The sequence below is a fragment of the Biomphalaria glabrata genome, chromosome 6 (assembly GCF_947242115.1).
Source record: "Biomphalaria glabrata chromosome 6, xgBioGlab47.1, whole genome shotgun sequence".
NCBI lineage: Eukaryota > Metazoa > Mollusca > Gastropoda > Planorbidae > Biomphalaria > Biomphalaria glabrata.
Window position 1 is genome coordinate 34,404,096 of NC_074716.1, and position 22,821 is coordinate 34,426,916.

Below are 22,821 nucleotides of genomic sequence, written 5' to 3' on the forward strand. Positions count from 1 at the left end.
ACACTTAGATCTATGTTTATTTGCATGTCACTAATAAATCTCTATTTTTTTTAAAACTTTTTTGAAACATTAAAAAAGATTCTCATCATCTGATGTTTATCTAGAGCTTTTACTTTAGGCTGTCTTTATGTTACATGTAACCTAAACAAGAAAGAAAAACGTAGCAGCGTATTTTATAAATAAAACAATATATTGATTATTAAGAAAAATAAATGTAAACTGAAAACTATGCACATCTAGTATGCTAAAAATGTTTACTTCTAACAGAGTAAAAATACATAAGTTACAAAATATATACAGGATGAGTCACAATGAGTCTGTATACAGCAGCACGTCAAGTTGAGGTCTGTGTTGAGGCTCACATTTGGAAATACAAAGTAAGAGAAGTGAAAACTAAGTGCAGACAACCCCACAAGATTGACAGAATGATCAAATAGTTCATCTACAGATTGTGTGTCACTGGGGATCCAAGGGGCAAGAAACACAGCCAACTGGTTTTATGAGTCTATGTATGTCTGTAGGAGTCTATGTATGTCTGTATGAGTCTATATATGTCGTGTGGGTCTATGTATGTCTGCGTGGGTCTAGGTATGTCGGTGTGGCTCTCTATATGTCTGTATGGGTCTCTGTATGTCTGTGTCCACGACACTATCAACTAAACGACGCATGCTGCTAGACCATGTTAGTTTTATTGTTTGACACAGGAATAAAGAGATCTAGGGATTGAAGACAAATCTTAATTCTTGTGAACTCCTTACAAATCCCCCCCCCCCCAAAAAAAAAGCTCAAGTATTAGACGATGTCAGTTATCTAACTTTATCACTTGGGACATGCCTTATTAAAGTAGGCCTACACCTTTTTTTTTCCACATCTTTACTTAACATATTAACATATTCATGTCAAAGTCAAACATTTTTAACCAGAACAAGATAAGATAAAGAATTCTTAAATAAAGACATTCTGATATTGTTTAGAAGTATTTTTTATGTAGTAACTGGGGATAAAATATGTTTTATAATTAGTCTTGTTTTTTTTTAATTAAAAAGGTTACAACAAATTATTCTAAAAGTTGAAACCTTTTAGACAAAAAAAAAGGCTTCATTAATTCAAAATCAGCAGAAATTACCATATTGAAACTATGCAGGTCCTTGACAATAAACTACAAGTAGTGCAATCAACCGTATGGAATTATAAACAAAAGGGTCAGCTTCAATTCTAAATCAAAACATATTTTTATTTTCTGTGTAGTACTACACGGGATAGTTCCTAGACACCTGTTTAAAAAAATGCTATTTTACAAAGCGTATATCAACTCGATCTGTCTACCTGTCTGGTACAATTCTTGTACACGTTATTTCTCCAACACCAATTCTCGGAACAATTTGAAACTAAACTGTTCTGTTGTCACAGATTAATAATAAATTACTGTAGACGTTACTAATTAATAATGATAATAACGAGACTGTCTTTATCAAGGTAGACATATATAACTAACTTTTATTTCCGTCCGATTCTTTGCTTTCGCATAAAGCATAAACAACAAACAATGACGTAATATCATATAATATTAGTACATCCTTCCTTTTGAAGCTATTATCACAAAACAAAATTATCTCTTTTATCTAACAAAACATGAATCAATAAAATAAATTAACCAACAAGTTAATTAATTATTGGTAGCTAATTATTATTTTTTAATCAAAAAGGGAAATAAATGCTACTTATTGAGAGATGTGGAGTAATTTCCCTTACTATGCTTTGTACACATTTTTTTCTCACTTTGCACTCTCGGATAAAGTTGAAATATTGCATAATTATTCATAGCCCATGACAATACACGGGTCAGAAAAAACAACAACACTTAGATAATCAATTAGTGGTAATTAATTAATTTTGTTTTATTTTGAAAAAAAAAAAAATTTCCTGCTGTATTGAGATATATGGCAGTGATTTTGAGGTTCTTTCTCCAAGATATCCTTTTTTTTTTAAATATTTTTTTTATTTTGCTTATTGTGTTTGGGATTTATTCTCCTTCTGAAAACATGCTTAAGGTTATAAATCTTCTGCTAGAATATTTAGAATGTAACATAGGTCAGTAACATTTTATTTTTGAATACAGGAGATTACTAAATTACTAATGACCTTATAAAAAAAAAAGAGATTGAATTTTAACTTGACTCCTGATAGCTAAAGCTTTTCGAGAGGAATATGCGCCCACAAGCAAATGAATTGGTTGCACCGTACAATTATGAAAGGAACAGCTGGTAAGAAGATTTACAGAGTTTATCTGTTTGTAGAATTCATTCGCAGTTCGATGTACCAAATAGTAAAGGACAAAAGAAATATAAGTTGATGTATTAAAATAACATTATGTATGGCATACTATGTCTAAATATATAAGCCATTACTCTCACTAACTAAATCTTTGAATATTTGCAGATTGTGTTAAAAATTCAGCCTGCTGCCTGAATCGTTTCCACATTTGAAATCATGTTGGAATTTGTATTGATTGAATATATGGACGTACTGGGATAACTGACTTCAGTCGCCTGTGAGTAAGCAGAACCTCCATAAGGAAAGTCTCTGGCACCTGAAAAGTTCTCGATGTAGTTGGGGTTACTGATTCTAGAACTCAGGACACCAGATTCTGCACTAGCCATGTCATCAGGTTTGGCTAAACAACTGACGACCACCGGTCCTTCGTAATCAGCGGGAATGGTGTCGTATTGTTCTTCTACATCAACATAGCCTTCGTCTGGTTGGTTGTCTTTAGGTTGCATATAGCCTAAACAAGGAAGAAATCGTAGCAATACAGTTGTTTGTTTTACAAAAATATGACATTTTTATGCTTTTATTTTGTGTATCCTGACAATTTTTAGTTGTAAAAACTTAAGAAAAATGTATTGCATTACTGAAAAAAAAAAAAAGAAATCACTACCTCCATTATATGGTCCAACGTATTGATATGTCATATCGTATGGATTTTTTTCTTTTGATTTTTCTTTTAGTGAGCGTTTGATTTTGTTTCTTCCACACAAAACAACGACAATTATGATGATTATAACAACAGCACCAGCGACTCCTACACCAATACCTATCTTAGCACCAATAGACAATCCATCTTCTGTCTCTGATGAAGAAAACAAATGCGACAATAAAATAATGAGATAAATATTTAAAGTTCTATGAAAATTGATGAATTAACCCAAACATTTTCATTGTTTATTCTATTTGAAAGCCTTTAATTCAGTAGGCCTACATCTGGTGTAAAAATGGTTTACCTGTAAGTTTAAAGCTATAGCTGATACCATTGCTGTCTACTCCATTATTTATATCCAGTATATAATCCACTAAATCTGCACTGGTGGTTGTGTACAGATGTATAACGATGTTTCCTTTTCCTTGCGAAGGATTGGTAGACACATACGTTAAGTTGTATCTCTTCAGGTCTACTTCCTTATGAAACTTAACACCAGTTGTATACAAGACAAACTTGAAAGGATCAGGATAGGCGGCTATTGGGATCCGGAACTCTGATGTGGCACCCAGAGTAATGGCGTAACTGTTAGTTTCTGATGTTACATTTGGTGGACCTGGAATGGTAGTTGTTAGAGATTACCAACAATCAGTAAAGTTTTGTTTTTTTAATTTCTCTATTCAGCCTGAAAACTCAAAATCCTGGGTGGATGTACGCGGTTCTCGAAAACAGTTCTAACGATTTTCCTACAAATTTGACAGTTGATGTATATTATTAGAAAAAGAATTATTAGCCATTTGACCACACTGGGGAAAATGTAATTTTACTATTAAAATTTTTCAAAGTATAAAAAAACTTAATTACAAATTGGCAAGTGGACTAGAGACAAGTTTTATCTTAAACACAATGTCTTCAAGTATTTTCGCATGTAGGTCCTATCTTATCAGACGTTACTTCAAACAAAAAAAAAAGAAGATGATTACGTCCTACGCGTCATGCATTTAGTCATGCATATTAACCAATGACCTAAATTCTGCCAAGTCACTGGTTTTCCTGGCTAGCTCAGGTAACTCATTCCATGCTCAAATAGCGCTAGGGAAGAAGGAGCATTTGTACAAATTTGTCCTAGCATATGGAATGAGGAATGTGCATTTATCTTTGTGTCTTTCTGAGTATTTTATTAAATTTTAATTTTGTTTCTGTATTTGAAGATTATGGCTCAGTATTTTATGTATAATTGCTATTTTGCTTTTAATGAGGAATGTGCCTTTATCTTTGTGTCTTTCTGAGTATTTTATTAAATTGTGTTTTTGTATTTGAAGATTATGGCTCAGTATTGCTATAACCCTAGTGGCGGACTGAAAGGGTTAATGTTTGTGCGGCCTACTGACACACATGATTCAGGCCAATCACACAGGTCAAGGGCTGTTGAACAAGGGACATTACCAATGTTATGGTCATGTGACCAGAAAGCCTTTACAGACGAGAGACAGTGTGTTAGAAAGGACAGTAGAGTCCAGGACAGCAAGCAGTAAGGACTGTGTGCCACGAAGTGAGTCCTCGAAAATGTAGCTGTACGAGCTAGAGAGACTTGTAGTGATTAGTTAGGCAGTTCTGTTGTGTAGCAAAGCATTTGAAGTTAGTGTAGCCAATTGTGTTGAATTGGCTGTCGATGTAATTGTAAATAAACCGCCACCTTGTTTATTGAAGCTCTTGTTGTCAAGTTGATGTTTTAGATGTGTTGTGTTGTTGGGCGGTGTTTACAGAAGGCCTGATTGAGAAGAACGTAACAGTATTTTATGTATAATTGCTATTTTACTTTTAAGTCTTCTATCCTGAAAGCTTTCTAAATTGAGTGATTTTGTGTTACTCAAACAAATGTGAATATTCGTTTCTTATGAATCTCACTGCTCTATTTTGTGTCTGTTCCAGTTTCTTAATGTTTTTTTTAGTTGAGGGGTCCCAAACAGAGGATGCATATTCTATTATTTGCCTAACCAAGGTTAAATAGCATTTTAGTTTTATATTCTTATTTGATTTATAGAAAATGCTTTGTTTGATTTTTTAAAAATAGTTTCATCAATATGGGGATTCCATGTCAGTTTTTCATTTATTATATAACACCTAGGCCTATATAACATATATATATATATATATATATATATATATATATATATATATATATATATATATATATATATAGTCACTGAGAGTGTTTTAAAACATTTAAACGAAATAATAATGTAATAAATAAAGCGAATGTGTAAATGTGAAAATAGTATGAATACAGCCATCAAATCAAAATAGCTAATCTACTTAAATCCATTTTTTTTCAAATTAAAACATTTGCTTGTAGGCCTACATATATTTGATTAAAATTTGAAATGAATAGACTTAATTTTGTATGTTCATGTGTTAAAGTATAAAGTAGATCTTGAGGTAGACATATATCTAGATCTAGACTAATCTAGAGTTAAAAATTGGCATTTATAGAGTTCATTCTGTGCTGCGTGAAGGCTTTGCTCTGCGCATGCGTGACATTTTTTCATGAATGAATATAGGCCTATCTCAACACGGCTACGCAGCTTTAGCGAACAGCGAACGAATGTATTAAAATGCTTTAGAACAGGGGTTCTCAACCTGTGGGTCGCGACCCCCTTGGGGGTCGATTGACGATTTGCCAGGGGTCGCCTAAGACGATCCAAAATATGGATTGCTATTGACTACTCATCTATTGCTGTATGTGTGTGTGCCGGGAGGGGGGTCGCGGCAGAGTGGGGGATTGTAAAAAGGGGTCGCCGAGCATAAAAGGTTGAGAACCGCTGCTATAGAAAAACAAATTTGAATGTTAATTTGATTAAAATATGAAATGAATGGACTATAATTAGTATGTTCACGTGTTAAAGCGTAAAACTATCTTTGCGAAAAAAAGTTTTATCATCTTAGAGTTCAATAAGAGTTTTAGACCTAGGAAAAGACTCAGTAGAGAGATGTGTTAATGTGTAACCATTTGGTAATGTCTAATGAAAGAATGTGCATCGGGATATCTAAATTCGCAGATATAAATAACGAATTAATGTAAAAATGCTTTTGAAACACAAAATTGAAGTTTAATTTTATTAAATAATGAAATCAATAAACTATATTTTGTATTTTCATGTGTCAAAAAAAAAAAACAACTATAAGTGCAAAGTCTAGTTCTTAAAATTAGATCTAGATCTAAATCCTTTCGATCTTTTCTCATGTCAACATTGTAAACCTAGATCCTTAAAATACTATAGCTGTAATAGAGTTGGTCTTTTTTTTTTTTTTTTTGAGGGTCTTAAGTTTGTTTTAGGGCCACAATACATACACTACGGTCTAAGTTGGTACCCAAGGAACATTTCTGCCAAGTTTTATCAAGATTGGTCAAGCGGTTTTTATTTCTATACGGGGACATACATACATACATACATACATACATACATACGCCAAACATTCTACTTTATATATTAGATATATAGGTATTTTGCGTTTTTAGTCTGTTACTGGTTCGCCATGAATAAGATAAGTGGAATTAAATTGTTTTAGGTTTTTGTTACTTTTAATAACTGACATTTTTCTGGGTGGAAAGACATGCTCCAATTTGATTCCCGTTTCTGTAATTCATCTAATTCTCTTTGTAAAATGTTTGTATCCTGTGTTGTTTTTATTGTTCTATATATTATGAAATCGTCTGCAAATAATCTGACTTTTGTTCCTGAACTAATGCAATTTGGTAAATCATTTATGTAAATTAAAAATAGTAGTGGATCTAAGATTGTTCCTTGAGGTACACCTGAGTTTTCTGTTATTGGTGTTGATTTAGAGCCATTTATTATTACAGTTTGTTCTCTCCCTATCAGAAAATCTTTAATCCACTGATGCAATGGACCATCAATGCCAAAGTATTTTATTTTTTTAAGCAAAGTATGGTGGTGAACTTTGTGAAAAGCCTTGGAAAAATCTAGTAAATCTAGCATCTATTTGCTACTATCATCTAAACCTTTTGAAAAATCATCAATTAGTCCTATTAATTGTGTTTCACATGATCTATATTTCCTAAAGCCATGGAGTAAGGACATTATGTTTGTCTACGTGGTTGAAGATGTTGCTACATATTACGTGGTCTAGGATTTTACATGTGATGCTGGTAAGTGATACTGGTCTGTAGTTTCCTGGGTCAGATTTGTCTCCATTTTAAATAGTAATTAAGAGTAGGCCTACAATATTCGCTTATTACGAGACAGTCGTCAGCTTCATGAAGGAGGGACTTGCATTTTTCAAAATTTAACTTGTTAACACAAATCGCATCTTTAATGCCCTTTAACAATTGTCCTACTAATTGAACAATGGATGTATATTGCTGAGGAAAAATTGACTAGCTCGTTAACCACACTGGGGAAAGTCTAGTTTGTCAGTTATGGTTTTCCAAAGCATAAAAAGAAATTTAAATTTGGTTAGAGAGCTAGAAAATATTTTTCTTGAACAGACTTTATGTCTTCGGGTATTTCCGCATTCATTCAAGATTTTAATAAAAACAGTTTGCACATCATCTTCCAAGTCTAGATCTAAAGGCTTATAAAAGTGGATATTATAAAGTGTCGTAGATCTAGACATTCGCTGAACAAGGAGGGAGGGGGACTGAGAGAATAGCGAGGGCAAAAAAAATGTTTCACCCAGAATGCTTTCCATGAAGGTACAAGTTGTGAAAAAGACATTCGCTTAACCAGATTTTTTCTCATGGGGGGAGGGGAATGTGGCGGGGTAAAACAAAATTGTTTTTTTTTAAATCTAGCATTAATTAGTTAATAAGGGAAAAATAATCGCTCTATTCGTTGTACAAAGGATTTTTTTATTATAAGTATTGTTTCACTTGTTTATTATCAAATTACTTCTGTTACATTTGATAGAATTTTGATTTCAAGAGGAGACATTATTTGAACATTTCCTACACGAGTGTTTGAACTCAGCAGAATTAAATGTAAAGAAATGGAATACAACTTGTCATCTCAATATTGTCAAAGTCGCAATTATATCTGTTTAATTCATTGATCTACATGTTCATATGAACATCTGGAAGCAAGGGACTTCTGAAAGATACAGCTAGAGATCCCTTACAAAGGCCACGACATATACTTCTGAGGACAGGCTTAGATGGCGAAAAGACAACTTAAATCGACCCAGGAAAACAAAGTTATTTCTGCGTTGGATGTGACCAAATATGTAGATCACAGCTAGGTCTGCGTTGGATGTGACCAAATATGTAGATCACAGCTAGGTCTGCGTTGGATGTGACCAAATATGTAGATCACAGCTAGGTCTGCGTTGGATGTGACCCAATCTGTAGATCACAGCTAGGTCTGCGTTGGATGTGACCCAATCTGTAGATCACAGCTAGGTCTGCGTTGGATGTGACCCAATCTGTAGATCACAGCTAGGTCTGCGTTGGATGTGACCAAATATCACAGCTAGGTCTGCGTTGGATGTGACCAAAGATCACAGCTAGGTCTGCGTTGGATGTGACCAAAGATCACAGCTAGGTCTGCGTAGCCGTGTGAAATAATGTACTCCTTCTTAATCTCCGGACTCGAAGACAATCCTTAGTATTATTTCAAGTTTATTCATCGCTCATTGGCGTAGTCCTACAGGAAAAAAATATTCGCAATCCAATAAAGTGTATGTCTTGCCAGGAATTTTTTTGGGGGTGGGGTGGAGGGATTTTTTTCTCCCCCCCCCCACGCCAAAAAAAAATATATGTGTGTGTGTGTGAACATAATTAATCTTTATTACATTCTGATCCTTCATTCTTTCGGAACGTATATTGTAACCCTAGAAAGGGTTCTTCCTGGAGTTAGTGGAAGAATTGTAGACTCACCGCCCTTGCCAGCTATGGGGTCTGGGGAGCCTCGCCGCCAAGCACTATATCCAGTATTGAAAGCCAAGAAAATGCATATTCTGAGGTATCTACAGTGCATTATGCTGCTATTAAAAAGTTTTATTTCAAAAACCTAATGCGCTATTCTTACTTACTTAGATCTTCCCGCGCCGTTCGGCGCATTGGGCGTCAAGCTGCTTCCACAAAAATCTGTCATTGGCAATGTCTGAAGCTTATTCCCACCTGCTATGAGGACCTTCGTAAAAGTGTGGCACCAAGTTGTACTAGGATGTCCTTGTTTGCGCTTTCCTCGTAATGGCCTCCATGTCATTGCAACTCTTATTATGCGTAATTCATTTTGTCGGAGAACATGTCTCGCAAATCTCATGCGACGCTCTTTCACAATCTTACTAAAGGGTTGACTCACAGTTCGGCATAGAATTTCTTTGATTGAGACCCGATCTCTATAACCGACTCCTAAAATCCGTCTCAGCCATCTTTTTTGAGCCAATTTGAGCACATGACTATTCACTGCACTTTATTGATGGAGCCTAGCGACTGGTAGAAATTTGTAACCTCTATTGGCTACGCTCTTGGAATCTGGTGACTGTAGTTTGCTTTAGATTTTATATCTAAAAGAGAAGTTTTATCGCCAAAATCATCTCTTGGGAAGTTTTAAACTAAAAAATCTCTTGAGTTTTTTTTAACAAATTCAAAACCCCTTTAGCTACGCTCATAGAATTTGGTGACTGTAGTTTTCTTTAGAATAATATTGAAGAGAAAGGTTTTCAACCTCAAAACTCTATATAGGGGGATTTTAAACTCAAATTCTTCTGGAGGGGTTTTAAACTTTAAAAATAAAACCCTCTAGCTACGCTCCCTTAATTTGAGTGTGTAATTTGCTTTTTTTTTATATTGAAGAGGTATTTTTTTTTAGCTTCAAACCCCGCTGAAGGGGACTCAAACCCCCTTTGACTACGCTCATAGCATTTTGAGTGTGTAATTTGCTTTTTTTTATATATTGAAGAGGTGGTTTTTAGCTGCAAACCCCGCTGGAGGGTTTTTTAAACAAAAACCCCCTCTTGTAAACGCTCATAGAATCAGGTGACTGATGTATGGATAGTCTTATATTGAAGAGATGGTTTTATCGAAAATTTCGGAGGGGGTTTTAAAATCAAAATCTTCCTTAGCTATGCTCTTGGAATTCGGGGATTGTCGCTTGCATTTGTTTTGTTTTATAGAAGAGGAGGCTTTAACTGCAAAATCCCCTGGTATGGGGTTTTAAACTCAAAACACCCTTGGCTGCGCTGGGGCAAGTGATGGTTTAGTATTAAAATCTCACCTAAAGTAAACAAAATTAAAGCGAAAATCAGTCATTAAGTTTCGATCCCTCCCCCCCCCCGCAGGGTGGATTTCAATGGGGGGGGGGGACCCCCTGGCTAAGTCCATGGTATGTCAAATGTCCCTTTTTAGGCCCACACTTAGATCTAGATCAGTGATTCCCAAAGTGGTCTATATAGACCCCAGGGGGTCTACGAAGACTTCCAAGGGGTCTACGAAAGTGAAAAAACAAATTGGGGGTCTATGAGATGTCCAAGGGGGTCTATGATAATAGATTTGACGTAAGCCATTAATGTGATTCTTCACACTAGATAAAATTTGTAGCTAAATTAATCATTTGAATATTTCTCCTGCTATTTAAACGAAAAAAATGTTGTTTTTAATTTCAAGACTTATTCGAATATCTTAATTTTGTCTACATGTAAATAATGTTTAACAAAAAGAAATGTAGACTCTATAGCTTTGAATATTTTAAATTGTCCATTTTTTTTTTGTCAATCAAGCCGTCGCCAATAGCCATTTTTATGACGATATAAAACTAATTACGCTGGAGGATCATCTGTGACAATGTCACCCTGATAAAAAGATATAGATTTGAAAAACTTTTGAACATTCAAAGATAAAGTTCAGAATAGAGCCACAAAAGCTCACTTCGACATCATATAGAGAAGATGATGGTTTGTGGGCGTCTTACAAGATCTCTTTACTTAGAACAAAATTGGGGACGCAGTGGTAGTGGTTAAAGCGCTTAGCTTCCGAACCTGGGGGTCCTGGGTTCGAATGTTGGTGAATTTTGAATTTCTGGATTTTTAGGGCGCCCCTGAGTCTGCCCAACTCTAATAGGTACCTAACTAGTGTTAGTAAAAGTAAAGTCGGTTGGTCGTTGTTCTGCCCACATGACATCCTGCTCGTTAACCGTTGGCAAAGAAACAGATGACCATATCATCATCGAAATGTCTGAAAGGGGAAATTTACTTATCTATGGCAATATACGGAAAACACCATAGGTAAATCGTTAATTTTTACCAGCAGTTGTAGTTTTAAAAACTGTTTTACACAAACCCAGATCTGATATTATTAAAAGAATTTCTTAAGCAACAATACAGTTCAAGGTCGCTTCAGTGGCATGAGTTATAAAATTAAAAGCTTTATATATATATATGTAATTCTTTGTAAACAACATATATACGTTTGGGCCCAGCAGCGTCACAGGTTCTAACAGGATGTAGTGATGTGTGCTGCAAACTGCATAAGAGTCGCCAGCTTTTAATTTATCCCCAGGGTTGACCCACAAAACCTTTCCCATGTTTGAGTTGCAAGGCAGTAGAGTTTTGAATTTAGTTTTACTTCTGCTAGGTGGGTAGTAAGCCAAGACTCATAAGCCTTTCCTGCTCGAAGCTTACTGGTTTAGGCGACAGTTACTCGCCTTCATTCTTTCTCCCGATAGTGATAACATCTTAGCGGTATCAATATTCGAGCAACAAGTGAAACATCAAGATATACACGAGAAACTGCTCTTTGCGAAAACTTCTATTATGATACTTAAGGCCAGTGTGTTAGGAGATTTCAATAATATATATTGCTATTTTAATTTGTTTTGAATTTTTTAATTTTATCAATAAAAAAAAAGAGATCTCTAAAATCTCTAATATGAAGCTTTAAATTACTTTTTCACTTTTCAGCTCTCTACAGATAGAAATTAGGCGTTTTGGCTGAGTGATAAAGTGCTTGGCTTCCAAACCGGGGTTCCGAGTTTGAATCCTGGTAAAGACTTGGATTTTTAATTTCGGGATCTTTTGGGCGCCTCTGAGTCCACCCATCTCTAATTAGTTGGGGAAAAGAAAAGGCGGTTTGTCGTTGTGCTGGCCACATGACGCCCTTGATAATCGTAGTCCACAGAAACAGTTGACCTTTACATCATCTGACCTATAGACCACAATGTCTGAGAGGGGAATTTTCCATTACTTTAGTACAAATAGAAATTAGTTTTTAAAAAAATGTTGAATTTACAAAATTTGAAAGTTAAGCAGGGGGTCTACCGAAAACCAGAAAACATGGCAAGGGGTCTACGAGACAAAAAAAAGTTTGTGAACCACTGATCTAGATAAATACATGTAATAATGTCATACAAATACTGGCTTTCATTGGACCGACGACTACGCTAGACAGCGCTATGGAGAATGCTAACTACAGTGATTAAATCCATCTTTGTATTTTAAGTCATGTACGAGTCAATGTAGATGGACCGTTCCTGATAGAAAAGAAATGTGTGTGTGTGTGCAATATTACGTCGAGATGTAAGATTAAATCGTATAGGTACAGCATTTCTTGTCCACATTTAGAGTAAGTCAAGTTACATTCTTGCAACACACTTGACACACACCTGAATCACGGCCCTATTACATGTTACACACTTGCAACGCGTCCCTTCTTACATGTTACTTGTAATAAAGTGCTAATATAAATAATTGTCACCTAAGAAGACCTCATATTAAGCAGTTATCGTTTACTTAACATCTGACCTACCTATACGGTGCCATACTACGGAGTCTAGTTTGGGTTGCCAGCTCACACTTTGCCAAAGTTGAAAATTCTGCAAATTTGATGAGAAGCTAAAGCGATGAGTGGAGCTTTCAAAATAATTGACTCTTAGTTAACTCGCTCGGCTCTGGGTAGCTGAGGGCATCACTGGTCATTTTAACGAACTCACGTCCGTACTGCAGTTTGTGCAAAACCTTAGACTTTAATAACCTCACAAGAAATAGTCCAACGCTATGTTGTGTAACGCTGCATGTCAATGGATACGGAGTCCCGGAGTCACACTGATGTCTTATCTTATCTTATATATTACAGACGTTACTTCAAAAAAGAAGATAGTTACGTCCTACGTATTTCATGTGTCAATCTAGTCATGCATGTTAATCAATAACAAACCCTTCTGGACGTTGGTTTTCCCCCCAGATTCAGGCAACCCATTCCATTCTCTAATGGCACTAGGGAAGAAGGAGCACTTGTATGAATTTGTTCTGGCGTATGGAATAAGAAATGTGCCTTTATCGTTGCGTCTTTCTGAGTATATATATTCTCTTCTTCGCTCAACAGTTTGGACAAGCAAGAAGTAAAGGAAAGATTACTTTCTTATTTCTGCGGATAGTCACTCCACGAAAAAACAAGGGGGGGGGAGAACAAGTGGTATTCACACGTCGTTACGGATGGCTGCCTGGACGTGAGGTTTGCGCGCTGGACTGTCAAACCCTGCCCGCTCCCATCCCCCTTGGTCCTGCGGGAGGATTGGACTAGGAAGTAAACTATCTTCAACTCTGAAGGAACATCCGAAACATTTTACAAACAAACATTTTACAAACACTAAATAGCAGCTCCGGTCTTAAGCATTGTGACCAAGAAGTCATGAAAAGAGAACAAGTAATCTACTATGTATATTTACAGGTCACTAAATAGAATGGTCGAACTTAACGATTGTGGGGCTCTATGCGAAACGGATTTCGCGGGGCCAAGTTTGGGTAGGAAAGCGGATGCTAAATGAAATTTAAGAGCTTGTATTAGAAAATAAATTCTTCTATGCATTTTATTCATTCTTTACTACGTACAGAATTACTTTACGAGCCTTGCGTATAGCAAAGTCATACAGTATATCATTAAAATTCTATTTCCTACATAGATCACGCTCAATAGCAAGAATTACCAAATGTTTCAATCTATCTTTGAGAATAGTTGACCTCAAGTAGCCTAATTCTTTATTAGTTTCAGGCGCGAGAAGCTTCTTTCACCAGATTATACAATTACGGCTAATGCAAAATGCCGTTTTTATTTATCGCGCGTAGTATTGAATGACACCCCAAAATGACCACTTTTGTGTATATATTTCCGTATATTTTAAGGACTTTTTCGTATATTTTGCAATTTCGGGAGATTTCCAAGTGCTCCTGGTAAATCGACAGGAGAGAGCGGGAAATCTGTTTTAACGTTATAATATGGTTTAATTTAAAAATTTATACACCTAGAATTAGCTCGGGTCCTGTGAAAGTGCGGGTCCTATGAAAGTGAGGGGCCCACTGCGATCGCATAGTTTCCAGTGGCCTAACGCCTCCGGTCGACTAGTTTCATTAGGTTTTTGTTTTTCTATTTGTTAATTATGGTTCAGTGTTTAATGTACTTTAACTTACTTTACTTTTTAATCTTCTGTCCTGGAGTGTCTCTAACTTTAGTGATTTTACTAATGGTGTTTCTCTAATCAAATTATAATATTCCTTTGTTATAAATCTCACGGCTCTATTTGTATTTGTTCTAATTTCTTTATGTTTTCTTGAATCGAAGGATCCCAAACAGAGAATGCATATTCTAAAATTGACCAAACCAAAGGGAAATAGCATCTTACGTTTATATTCTTGTTTGATCTGTTAATAAAACCTAATGTTTTGCTTGACTTTTAAATAAGTTCATCATTATATGGATTCCATGATAACTTTCCATTTATTAGTAACACCACTGCAGACTCTCGGACTAGCCAGGGGTCAACGTGTATCCTCCTTAAAACTACCTGAACTATCTAGTAGCTTTCATCATGACTGGATGCATCGGCGTAGCCAGAATTTTTTTTTTTTTTGGTGGGGGTGTTTGCAGTTGTTACTTGGTCATCAGAGAGGGAAGACGTATGACATTGTAAAGTTATTTGTTGTAAGGAGTAAATTAATACTAAGTATCATTGTAAAGTGTATTTGGAGGTTGGATTTGTAATTTGTCCTTGAAGCTATTATGCAAACCTATATTACGACTTGACTTGTCAACTATTTTTTGTTCAATAAATTTATTGTATACTATCAAGTGTGTTACTTAGTGAATTTTAATATCTGCTGTGCTACTCAAGTTATGAGCTGTACACAAAACCACGAGATTCACGTTAGCAGAAAGTAATGTAGAACTAAGAGAGAGAGAATCTAATTAGTAGCATATACACGTTACATGATCAACTCATATACACGTTACATGATCAACTCATATACACGTTACATGATCAACTCATATACACGTTACATGATTAACTCATATACACGTTACATGATTAACTCATATACACGTTACATGATTAACTCATATACACGTTACATGATCAACTCATATACACGTTACATGATCAACTCATATACACGTTACATGATCAACTCATATACACGTTACATGATCAACTCATATACACGTTACATGATTAACTCATATACAAGTTACAAACGTTAGGGTTAGGGAGAATGCTAACTAGACTTAATATATCTTACGTTTAACTAGAATATATCTTACGTTTAACTAGACTTAATATATCTTACGTTTAACTAGACTTAATATATCTTACGTTTAACTAGAATATATCTTATATTTATTTAACTAGACTTAATATATCTTACGTTTAACTAGACTTAATATATCTTACGTTTAACTAGACTTAATATATCTTACGTTTAACTAGAATATATCTTATATTTATTTAACTAGACTTAATATATCTTACGTTTAACTAGACTTAATATATCTTACGTTTAACTAGACTTAATATATCTTACGTTCAACTAGACTTAATATATCTTACGTTCAACTAGACTTAATATATCTTACGTTCGACTAGACTTAATATATCTTACGTTCAACTAGACTTAATATATCTTACGTTCAACTAGACTTAATGTATCTTACGTTCAACTAGACTTAATATATCTTACGTTCAACTAGACTTAATATATCTTACGTTCAACTAGACTTAATGTATCTTACGTTCAACTAGACTTAATATATCTTACGTTTAACTAGACTTAATATATCTTACGTTTAACTAGAATATATCTTACGTTTAACTAGACTTAATATATCTTACGTTTAACTAGAATATATCTTACGTTCAACTAGACTTATACCTTTCTTACGTATGACATCACGTAAACTGCCACAACTTTGTTAAAATATACTTACACTTAACATAAACTCAAATAAACTTACAACTGACACATAAGAATGAAACTCTTCTTACACCTGACACATACGTATTAAATTTTGCTTCCACCTGACACATAAGTGTTAAACTCTACTTACACATGACACACACGTGTTAAATTTTATTACACCTGACACATAAGTGTTAAATTTTGCTTACACCTGACATAAGTGTTAAACTCAACTTATACCTGACACATACATGTTAAATTTTGCTTACACCTGACACACAAGTGTTAAAACTCTACTTACACCTGACACACAAGTGTTAAAACTCTACTTACATCTGACACACAAGTGTTAAAACTCTACTTACACCTGACATACAAGTGTTAAAACTCTACTTACACCTGACACACAAGTGTTAAAACTCTACTTACACCTGACACACAAGTGTTAAAACTCTACTTACACATGACATACAAGTGTTAAAACTCTACTTACACCTGACACACAAGTGTTAAAACTCTACTTACACCTGACATACACCTGCACGGATCTCTGTTTGGATGTTTGTGTTCCAGTGTTGATGGTGTTCTTGGCCACACAGTAAAACAAATCCGTATCACTGCAGCCAGCTTGCTGTGTGAAGTCCAGAGTATACGACTGGACAGTCTGGAAGGGAACTGATGTTGGTATCTCATGGGTCATGTACAATGATGGTAATGGATTTCCTGTAGCATTACAAATAAAGTTCAGTGCATCTCCACGATTTACAGTCACTGATGTAGTGTTACCATTCACCTTTAAATAATTGATCTCTGGAGCATCTGAACAATAAATGAAATCATAGTCAAAACATCATAAAAGTGTTTTTTGTCTCAAAATATTTTCTTTTCAGTTGGCATAAAGCTCTTCAGAATTTAGGTAATTTATTCCTGTATCATTTACTATGTATCTAGCTAAATGTTAACATTAAAAACAAATCATGATGGTCAATGCCAACCAAGATATCATTAGACAAGAAAAAAAAGGTCGCCAGTCTTACTAGTCATGACAACAACAACAAAACTTACATAGAACATTGATATTGACAGCTGTGGTCAGGGTGTAACATCCTGAAGAATGGGTTGCTTTACATAAACACTTTTTTCCAATCATATACTTGGTGACAGACACAGTAGCTAGGTAAACACTGGTACCATAGTCATTATTTGAAGAGAAAATATTTGTACTGTTGGAGGAATCGCAAGTCAGTTCTAGACGAAAGTATCCTGAAGATACAGAACTGACTTGACACTTGGGAGAAAATTGTGAGCTGTCTTGAACATCCAAAGTCTCTCCATTTTGATAGTTATTTGCTCCTATTGTAATAATAGGATAAACTTTGGAGGCCTCTGTAAAAAAATGAATTGGATAATAGTGTGCCTTAAGAACTCAATGTCTAATTATTCAACCAAGTATTACGTACTGAAGTACACTTTATTTCTCTGTATTTTATTGAAGCTTCTAAAATCTACTTTATTAATATCTTGTGGAAGATTTTAAATTTGTATGATTGGTATCTATGCTTATGATGACATACAAATATAGAATTAACCAAAATGTATATTGCCCCTTAATTTTAATTTGTTATATATGCATAAATAATTTTTAAAAAGACACCATATCAAAGGATTATTAGTAAGTACCAGCTATAAAAACACATTGTGTAATGGTGGGCATTCATTCGACACTGTCACAATGCTGGTGAGAAACAAAACATTATGTCTTATTTCATTTGAAAAACAAAACTTCACTTAAAGAAAAGAAAAGAGTAATGCACCTTTTTTGTGCACGGTGCAAGCGGTAGGGAAATATCATTTTCAGAAGTCTTTTTAGTTTTTAAGATCAAAGCGTAACAGGCGGACTGGATAAAATAAAACCAATAGAAGCCTAAAAAAAATGTATTTAAAAAATCTCTACCTTGAACATTAATTACGTCTTGAGTGTCAGTATATAAGTCATTAAATTCACTATCACTGACTCGACATAGTATTGTCCTCTGGCCTCCACTTGCTGTAATGTAGACACTGGTAGAACTGGGTGACAAAGAGAGAAAAGTAGAATAATCTTTATGTATTCTAGAAATGCTGTTTCAATGATAATTAGTTCACGACTAATTGTACACAGCTGGTTCAACGACTATTGGTTCATCAGAAAATTGGTTCGTAGACATTTATTTCCCTTATTCGATATCAACAAAATAATTAATTATAAACAATTATTAGAATAAGTGGTTATTTTTTTTATTGATTCAAGTTTTGTTAGGTACAATAAATAATTGTTTAAAATTTCAACTTGATCCGAGAACGGTTGTGGGAAAAATGATGTGAACAATTATATAAGGAGACCAAACCATACATAATTAGCCATGTCTGTGAATGCTGCTACGATTCTCTCCTAATAAGGCCTTCTGTGAGCACTGCTCAACACAACACATCTAACTCAAAAACTTGACGAGAGTTTCAAAATAATGTGGTACTTTATTAACAAATAAATAGCAGCCAATACTACACAGTTAGTAACACGATACACTAACTACAAATGCTTTACTGTACACGAACCTACTGTCGTACTAATGGGCATAGCAATGGGAGTAGGGGTTCAACCCCCCCCCCCCCATGTGATTTTAATATTAAGCCATCTCTTACCCAGCGCAGCAAAAGGGGCTTTGAGTTTAAAATCCCCCTCCTTCTATAAAACAAAAAAAAATGCAAACGACTATCCCCAAATTCTAACAGCACAGCCAAGGGGAATTTTGAGTTTAAAACCCCTCTCTTGAAAACCCCCTCATCAATATTATTCTAAAGCAAACTACAGTCACCAAATTCTATGAGCATAGAGAAAGTGGTTTTGAGTTTGTTGGAAAAAAAAATCCAGAGATTTTTTAGTTTAACCCCTCCCCCCCAAACAGATGGTCTTGACAATAAAACTTCCTTTTTCGATATAAAATCTAAAGCAAACTACAGTCACTACAGCGTAGCCAAGAGAGGTTACATATTTCTACCAGTCGCTGGGCTCCATTAATAGAGTGCAGTGAATAGCATAGTAGTCATCTGCCTAAATATAAACAATATTACAAAGAAAGTTTGTGTTGCCACACAAACTCAGAGGCGGCCCCCTTTGGAGACGGATCCCTGTCGGATCGGCATATTCGCAAGGAATATTCAAGATGTGATTTTGTTAAAAGTAATAATGTTTCAAAGATTCATTTGGCGTTGATTATAGTAGATTAGTTTTAGTATTTTATATCATTGCAATTTTGACATATTGACAATCTAGACTTCAGAAACAAAAATCTACACTTTACGTCTAGAAATTAAAATTGTAGATCTTGATCTAGTCTAAATCATGGCTGTCTGGTAGTACAATTTGCGCGCTGGACTGTCGTTGGGATTCATCAATGTTCCCAGGTTCAAACCCTGCCCGCTACCATCCCCCGTCGTCCTGCGGGAGGTTTGGACTACAACTCTGAAGGAACATCCGAAACATGTAAAACAACAAACATTCTAAACTAGATTAAGAAATTCTATATCTAGATTCTACAATGATTTTTAATTAGAACTTAAATCTAAATCTAGTTATAAAAATCTAGCTCTAGTGTAAAAATAAAAATCTAGATCTAGTGAAAAGAATCTAGTGTAAAAAAAAGTCTAAGCCCAAGTTCGTACTAAACTTGAATGTCTCTATCTCATCATGGACTCGTATTGCTTCACTCGAGGACTCACTGTACACGGACTAACAGTCCTCGCTGTGCTGAAATGAATTGAACTGTGTAATACCTTAAATCTCTGTATCTTGTGAAAACTTTAGATTTCATGAGCAATCACGGGGCATGTTTATGTGTAACGTTCATACTAGAACTGTTCCTTGTCCATTGACACAGTTATGCATCTCGTAAACTTGCTTGTCCCGTAAATGAGTTGGTCGCACACATTGATTAATTCTATCGCTGCGCCAATGCAGGCAGAAAAGAATATAATTACCAGTAGTTAATTGACTAATTTAATAGTAGTTAATTGACTCATTTATTAATTTTTAAAAATTAATTCCTGTCTCATCTACTAAGTTTCAACTTGAGATTGGGTGTGGAAGAAATAACTTGTAAAAACTTTTTACAAAACAGACAGACAGACATAGTCTTCTTCTTCTTCGTTCTCATTTTTATGTTGGAGCGTTCAGATGACTAGACCAATATATGAGATGAACTGCACAGTGATTTTCAAATCAGGAAGCTCTTCATACAGTTTTTTTTTTCTATTGGGGTGTTTTAGGGCCAGACCTAGTGAGTTGATGTAAGATTTGAACAAATACTCCTACTTCCCTGGTGCTATTAGAGCATGGAATGCGTTATCTGAACCAGCCAGGAAAACCAATGACTTGGCAGAATTTAAGTCATTGATTAACATACATGATTAGAAGCTACGTCTGTATTTTATAACATAAGATCAGATAATAAGGATCATAAAAGAAACTCAGAAAGTCGGTAACTTTGAAATAATTAATATCGAACTGCGAAATATTAAATGAGTTTTTTTAAACAAAGCTTGTATTAACTCACTCCGTCTATCTGTTTTATAAAACAAAGCTTGTATTAACTCACTCCGTCTATCTGTTTTATAAAAGAAAGCTTGTATTAACTCACTCGGTCTATCTGTTTTATAAAACAAAGCTTGTATTAACTCACTTCGTCTATCTGTTTTATAAAACACAGCTTGTATTAACTCACTCCGTCTATCTGTTTTATAAAAGAAAGCTTGTATTAACTCACTCGGTCTATCTGTTTTATAAAACAAAGCTTGTATTAACTCACTTCGTCTATCTGTTTTATAAAACACAGCTTGTATTAACTCACTCCGTCTATCTGTTTTATAAAAGAAAGCTTGTATTAACTCACTCCGTCTATCTGTTTTATAAAACACAGCTTGTATTAACTCACTCCGTCTATCTGTTTTATAAAACACAGCTTGTATTAACTCACTCCGTCTATCTGTTTTATAAAACACAGCTTGTATTAACTCACTCCGTCTATCTGTTTTATAAAACAAAGCTTGTATTAACTTACTTCGTCTATCTGTTTTATAAAAGAAAGCTTGTATTAACTCACTCCGTCTATCTGTTTTATGAAACACAGCTTGTATTAACTCACTCCGTCTATCTGTTTTATAAAACACAGCTTGTATTAACTCACTCCGTCTATCTGTTTTATAAAACACAGCTTGTATTAACTCACTCCGTCTATCTGTTTTATAAAAGAAAGCTTGTATTAACTCACTCCGTCTATCTGTTTTATAAAACACAGCTTGTATTAACTCACTCCGTCTATCTGTTTTATAAAACACAGCTTGTATTAACTCACTCCGTCTATCTGTTTTATAAAAGAAAGCTGTATTAACTCACTTCGTCTATCTGTTTTATAAAAGAAAGCTTGTATTAACTCACTCCGTCTATCTGTTTTATAAAACACAGCTTGTATTAACTCACTCCGTCTATCTGTTTTATAAAACACAGCTTGTATTAGCTCACTTCGTCTATCTGTTTTATAAAAGAAAGCTTGTATTAACTCACTCCGTCTATCTGTTTTATAAAACACAGCTTGTATTAACTCACTCCGTCTATCTGTTTTATAAAACACAGCTTGTATTAACTCACTCCGTCTATCTGTTTTATAAAACACAGCTTGTATTAACTCACTCCGTCTATCTGTTTTATAAAAGAAAGCTGTATTAACTCACTTCGTCTATCTGTTTTATAAAAGAAAGCTTGTATTAACTCACTCCGTCTATCTGTTTTATAAAACACAGCTTGTATTAACTCACTCCGTCTATCTGTTTTATAAAACACAGCTTGTATTAACTCACTTCGTCTATCTGTTTTATAAAACACAGCTTGTATTAACTCACTCCGTCTATCTGTTTTATAAAACACAGCTTGTATTAACTCACTCCGTCTATCTGTTTTATAAAACACAGCTTGTATTAACTCACTCCGTCTATCTGTTTTATAAAACACAGCTTGTATTAACTCACTCCGTCTATCTGTTTTATAAAACACAGCTTGTATTAACTCACTCCATCTGTTTTGGTAGAAACTTTACACGTTTATTCTCCCACTTTTCAGTCTCGGATCAAGTTGAAACTTTTCACAATTCTTCATTGTCATGAATCAATACAAATACTAAACAATTAGTTATTAATAGCTGTAATTAATTATATATAATGTTATATAGATAATGTTCTAGGTTAAGGGGGGTAAGTTTTGTGTAGAGAAACAGTACGTTTAAAATTTGACACTAGACAATAGACTATAAAATAGTAAAAAAAACTTTTATTTTAAGCAGCTGAATAGCTAAGTGGCAAGCACGTCGTCCTCCTGTCGTCGGAGGCTCGAGACATTAAGTTCGGATTCAGACTAAAGCAACTTACAGAAAAAAAAAAGCTTTTCAAAAGCAGCACTGAAAGCTTTGCCCAGATGCCAGATGCACTTACCCCTCACCCCAATACTGGTGCACAAAAGTGATCGGACCAGAGCGAACTATAAGCAAGTTTCGTTAAACAAAAACAATCTAGATGAAATTTGTAAACTACCAATGATTGACACACTCATTGATCACCAGATCTCTTAAACC

The 22,821-nt window shown here is 34.7% G+C and overlaps 1 protein-coding gene across 3 annotated transcripts in view; it reads right to left on the reverse strand.

The window, feature by feature from the left end:
- Positions 1–235: 235 nt before the first annotated feature.
- LOC106066799 (uncharacterized) overlaps positions 236–22,821 on the reverse strand; it is a 37,784-nt gene continuing 15,198 nt past the window's right edge. For all 3 annotated transcript variants that reach the window (XM_013225883.2, XM_013225882.2, XM_056031964.1), the window contains exons 6-11: positions 18,117–18,232; positions 17,228–17,548; positions 16,688–16,981; positions 3,282–3,593; positions 2,939–3,130; positions 236–2,785 (exon numbers count right to left, since the gene is read on the reverse strand). In XM_013225883.2, coding sequence (XP_013081337.2) covers positions 2,454–2,785; positions 2,939–3,130; positions 3,282–3,593; positions 16,688–16,981; positions 17,228–17,548; positions 18,117–18,232 — 1,567 coding nt within the window. In that variant the 3' untranslated portion in view covers positions 236–2,453. The remainder of the gene's footprint in view (positions 2,786–2,938; positions 3,131–3,281; positions 3,594–16,687; positions 16,982–17,227; positions 17,549–18,116; positions 18,233–22,821) is intronic.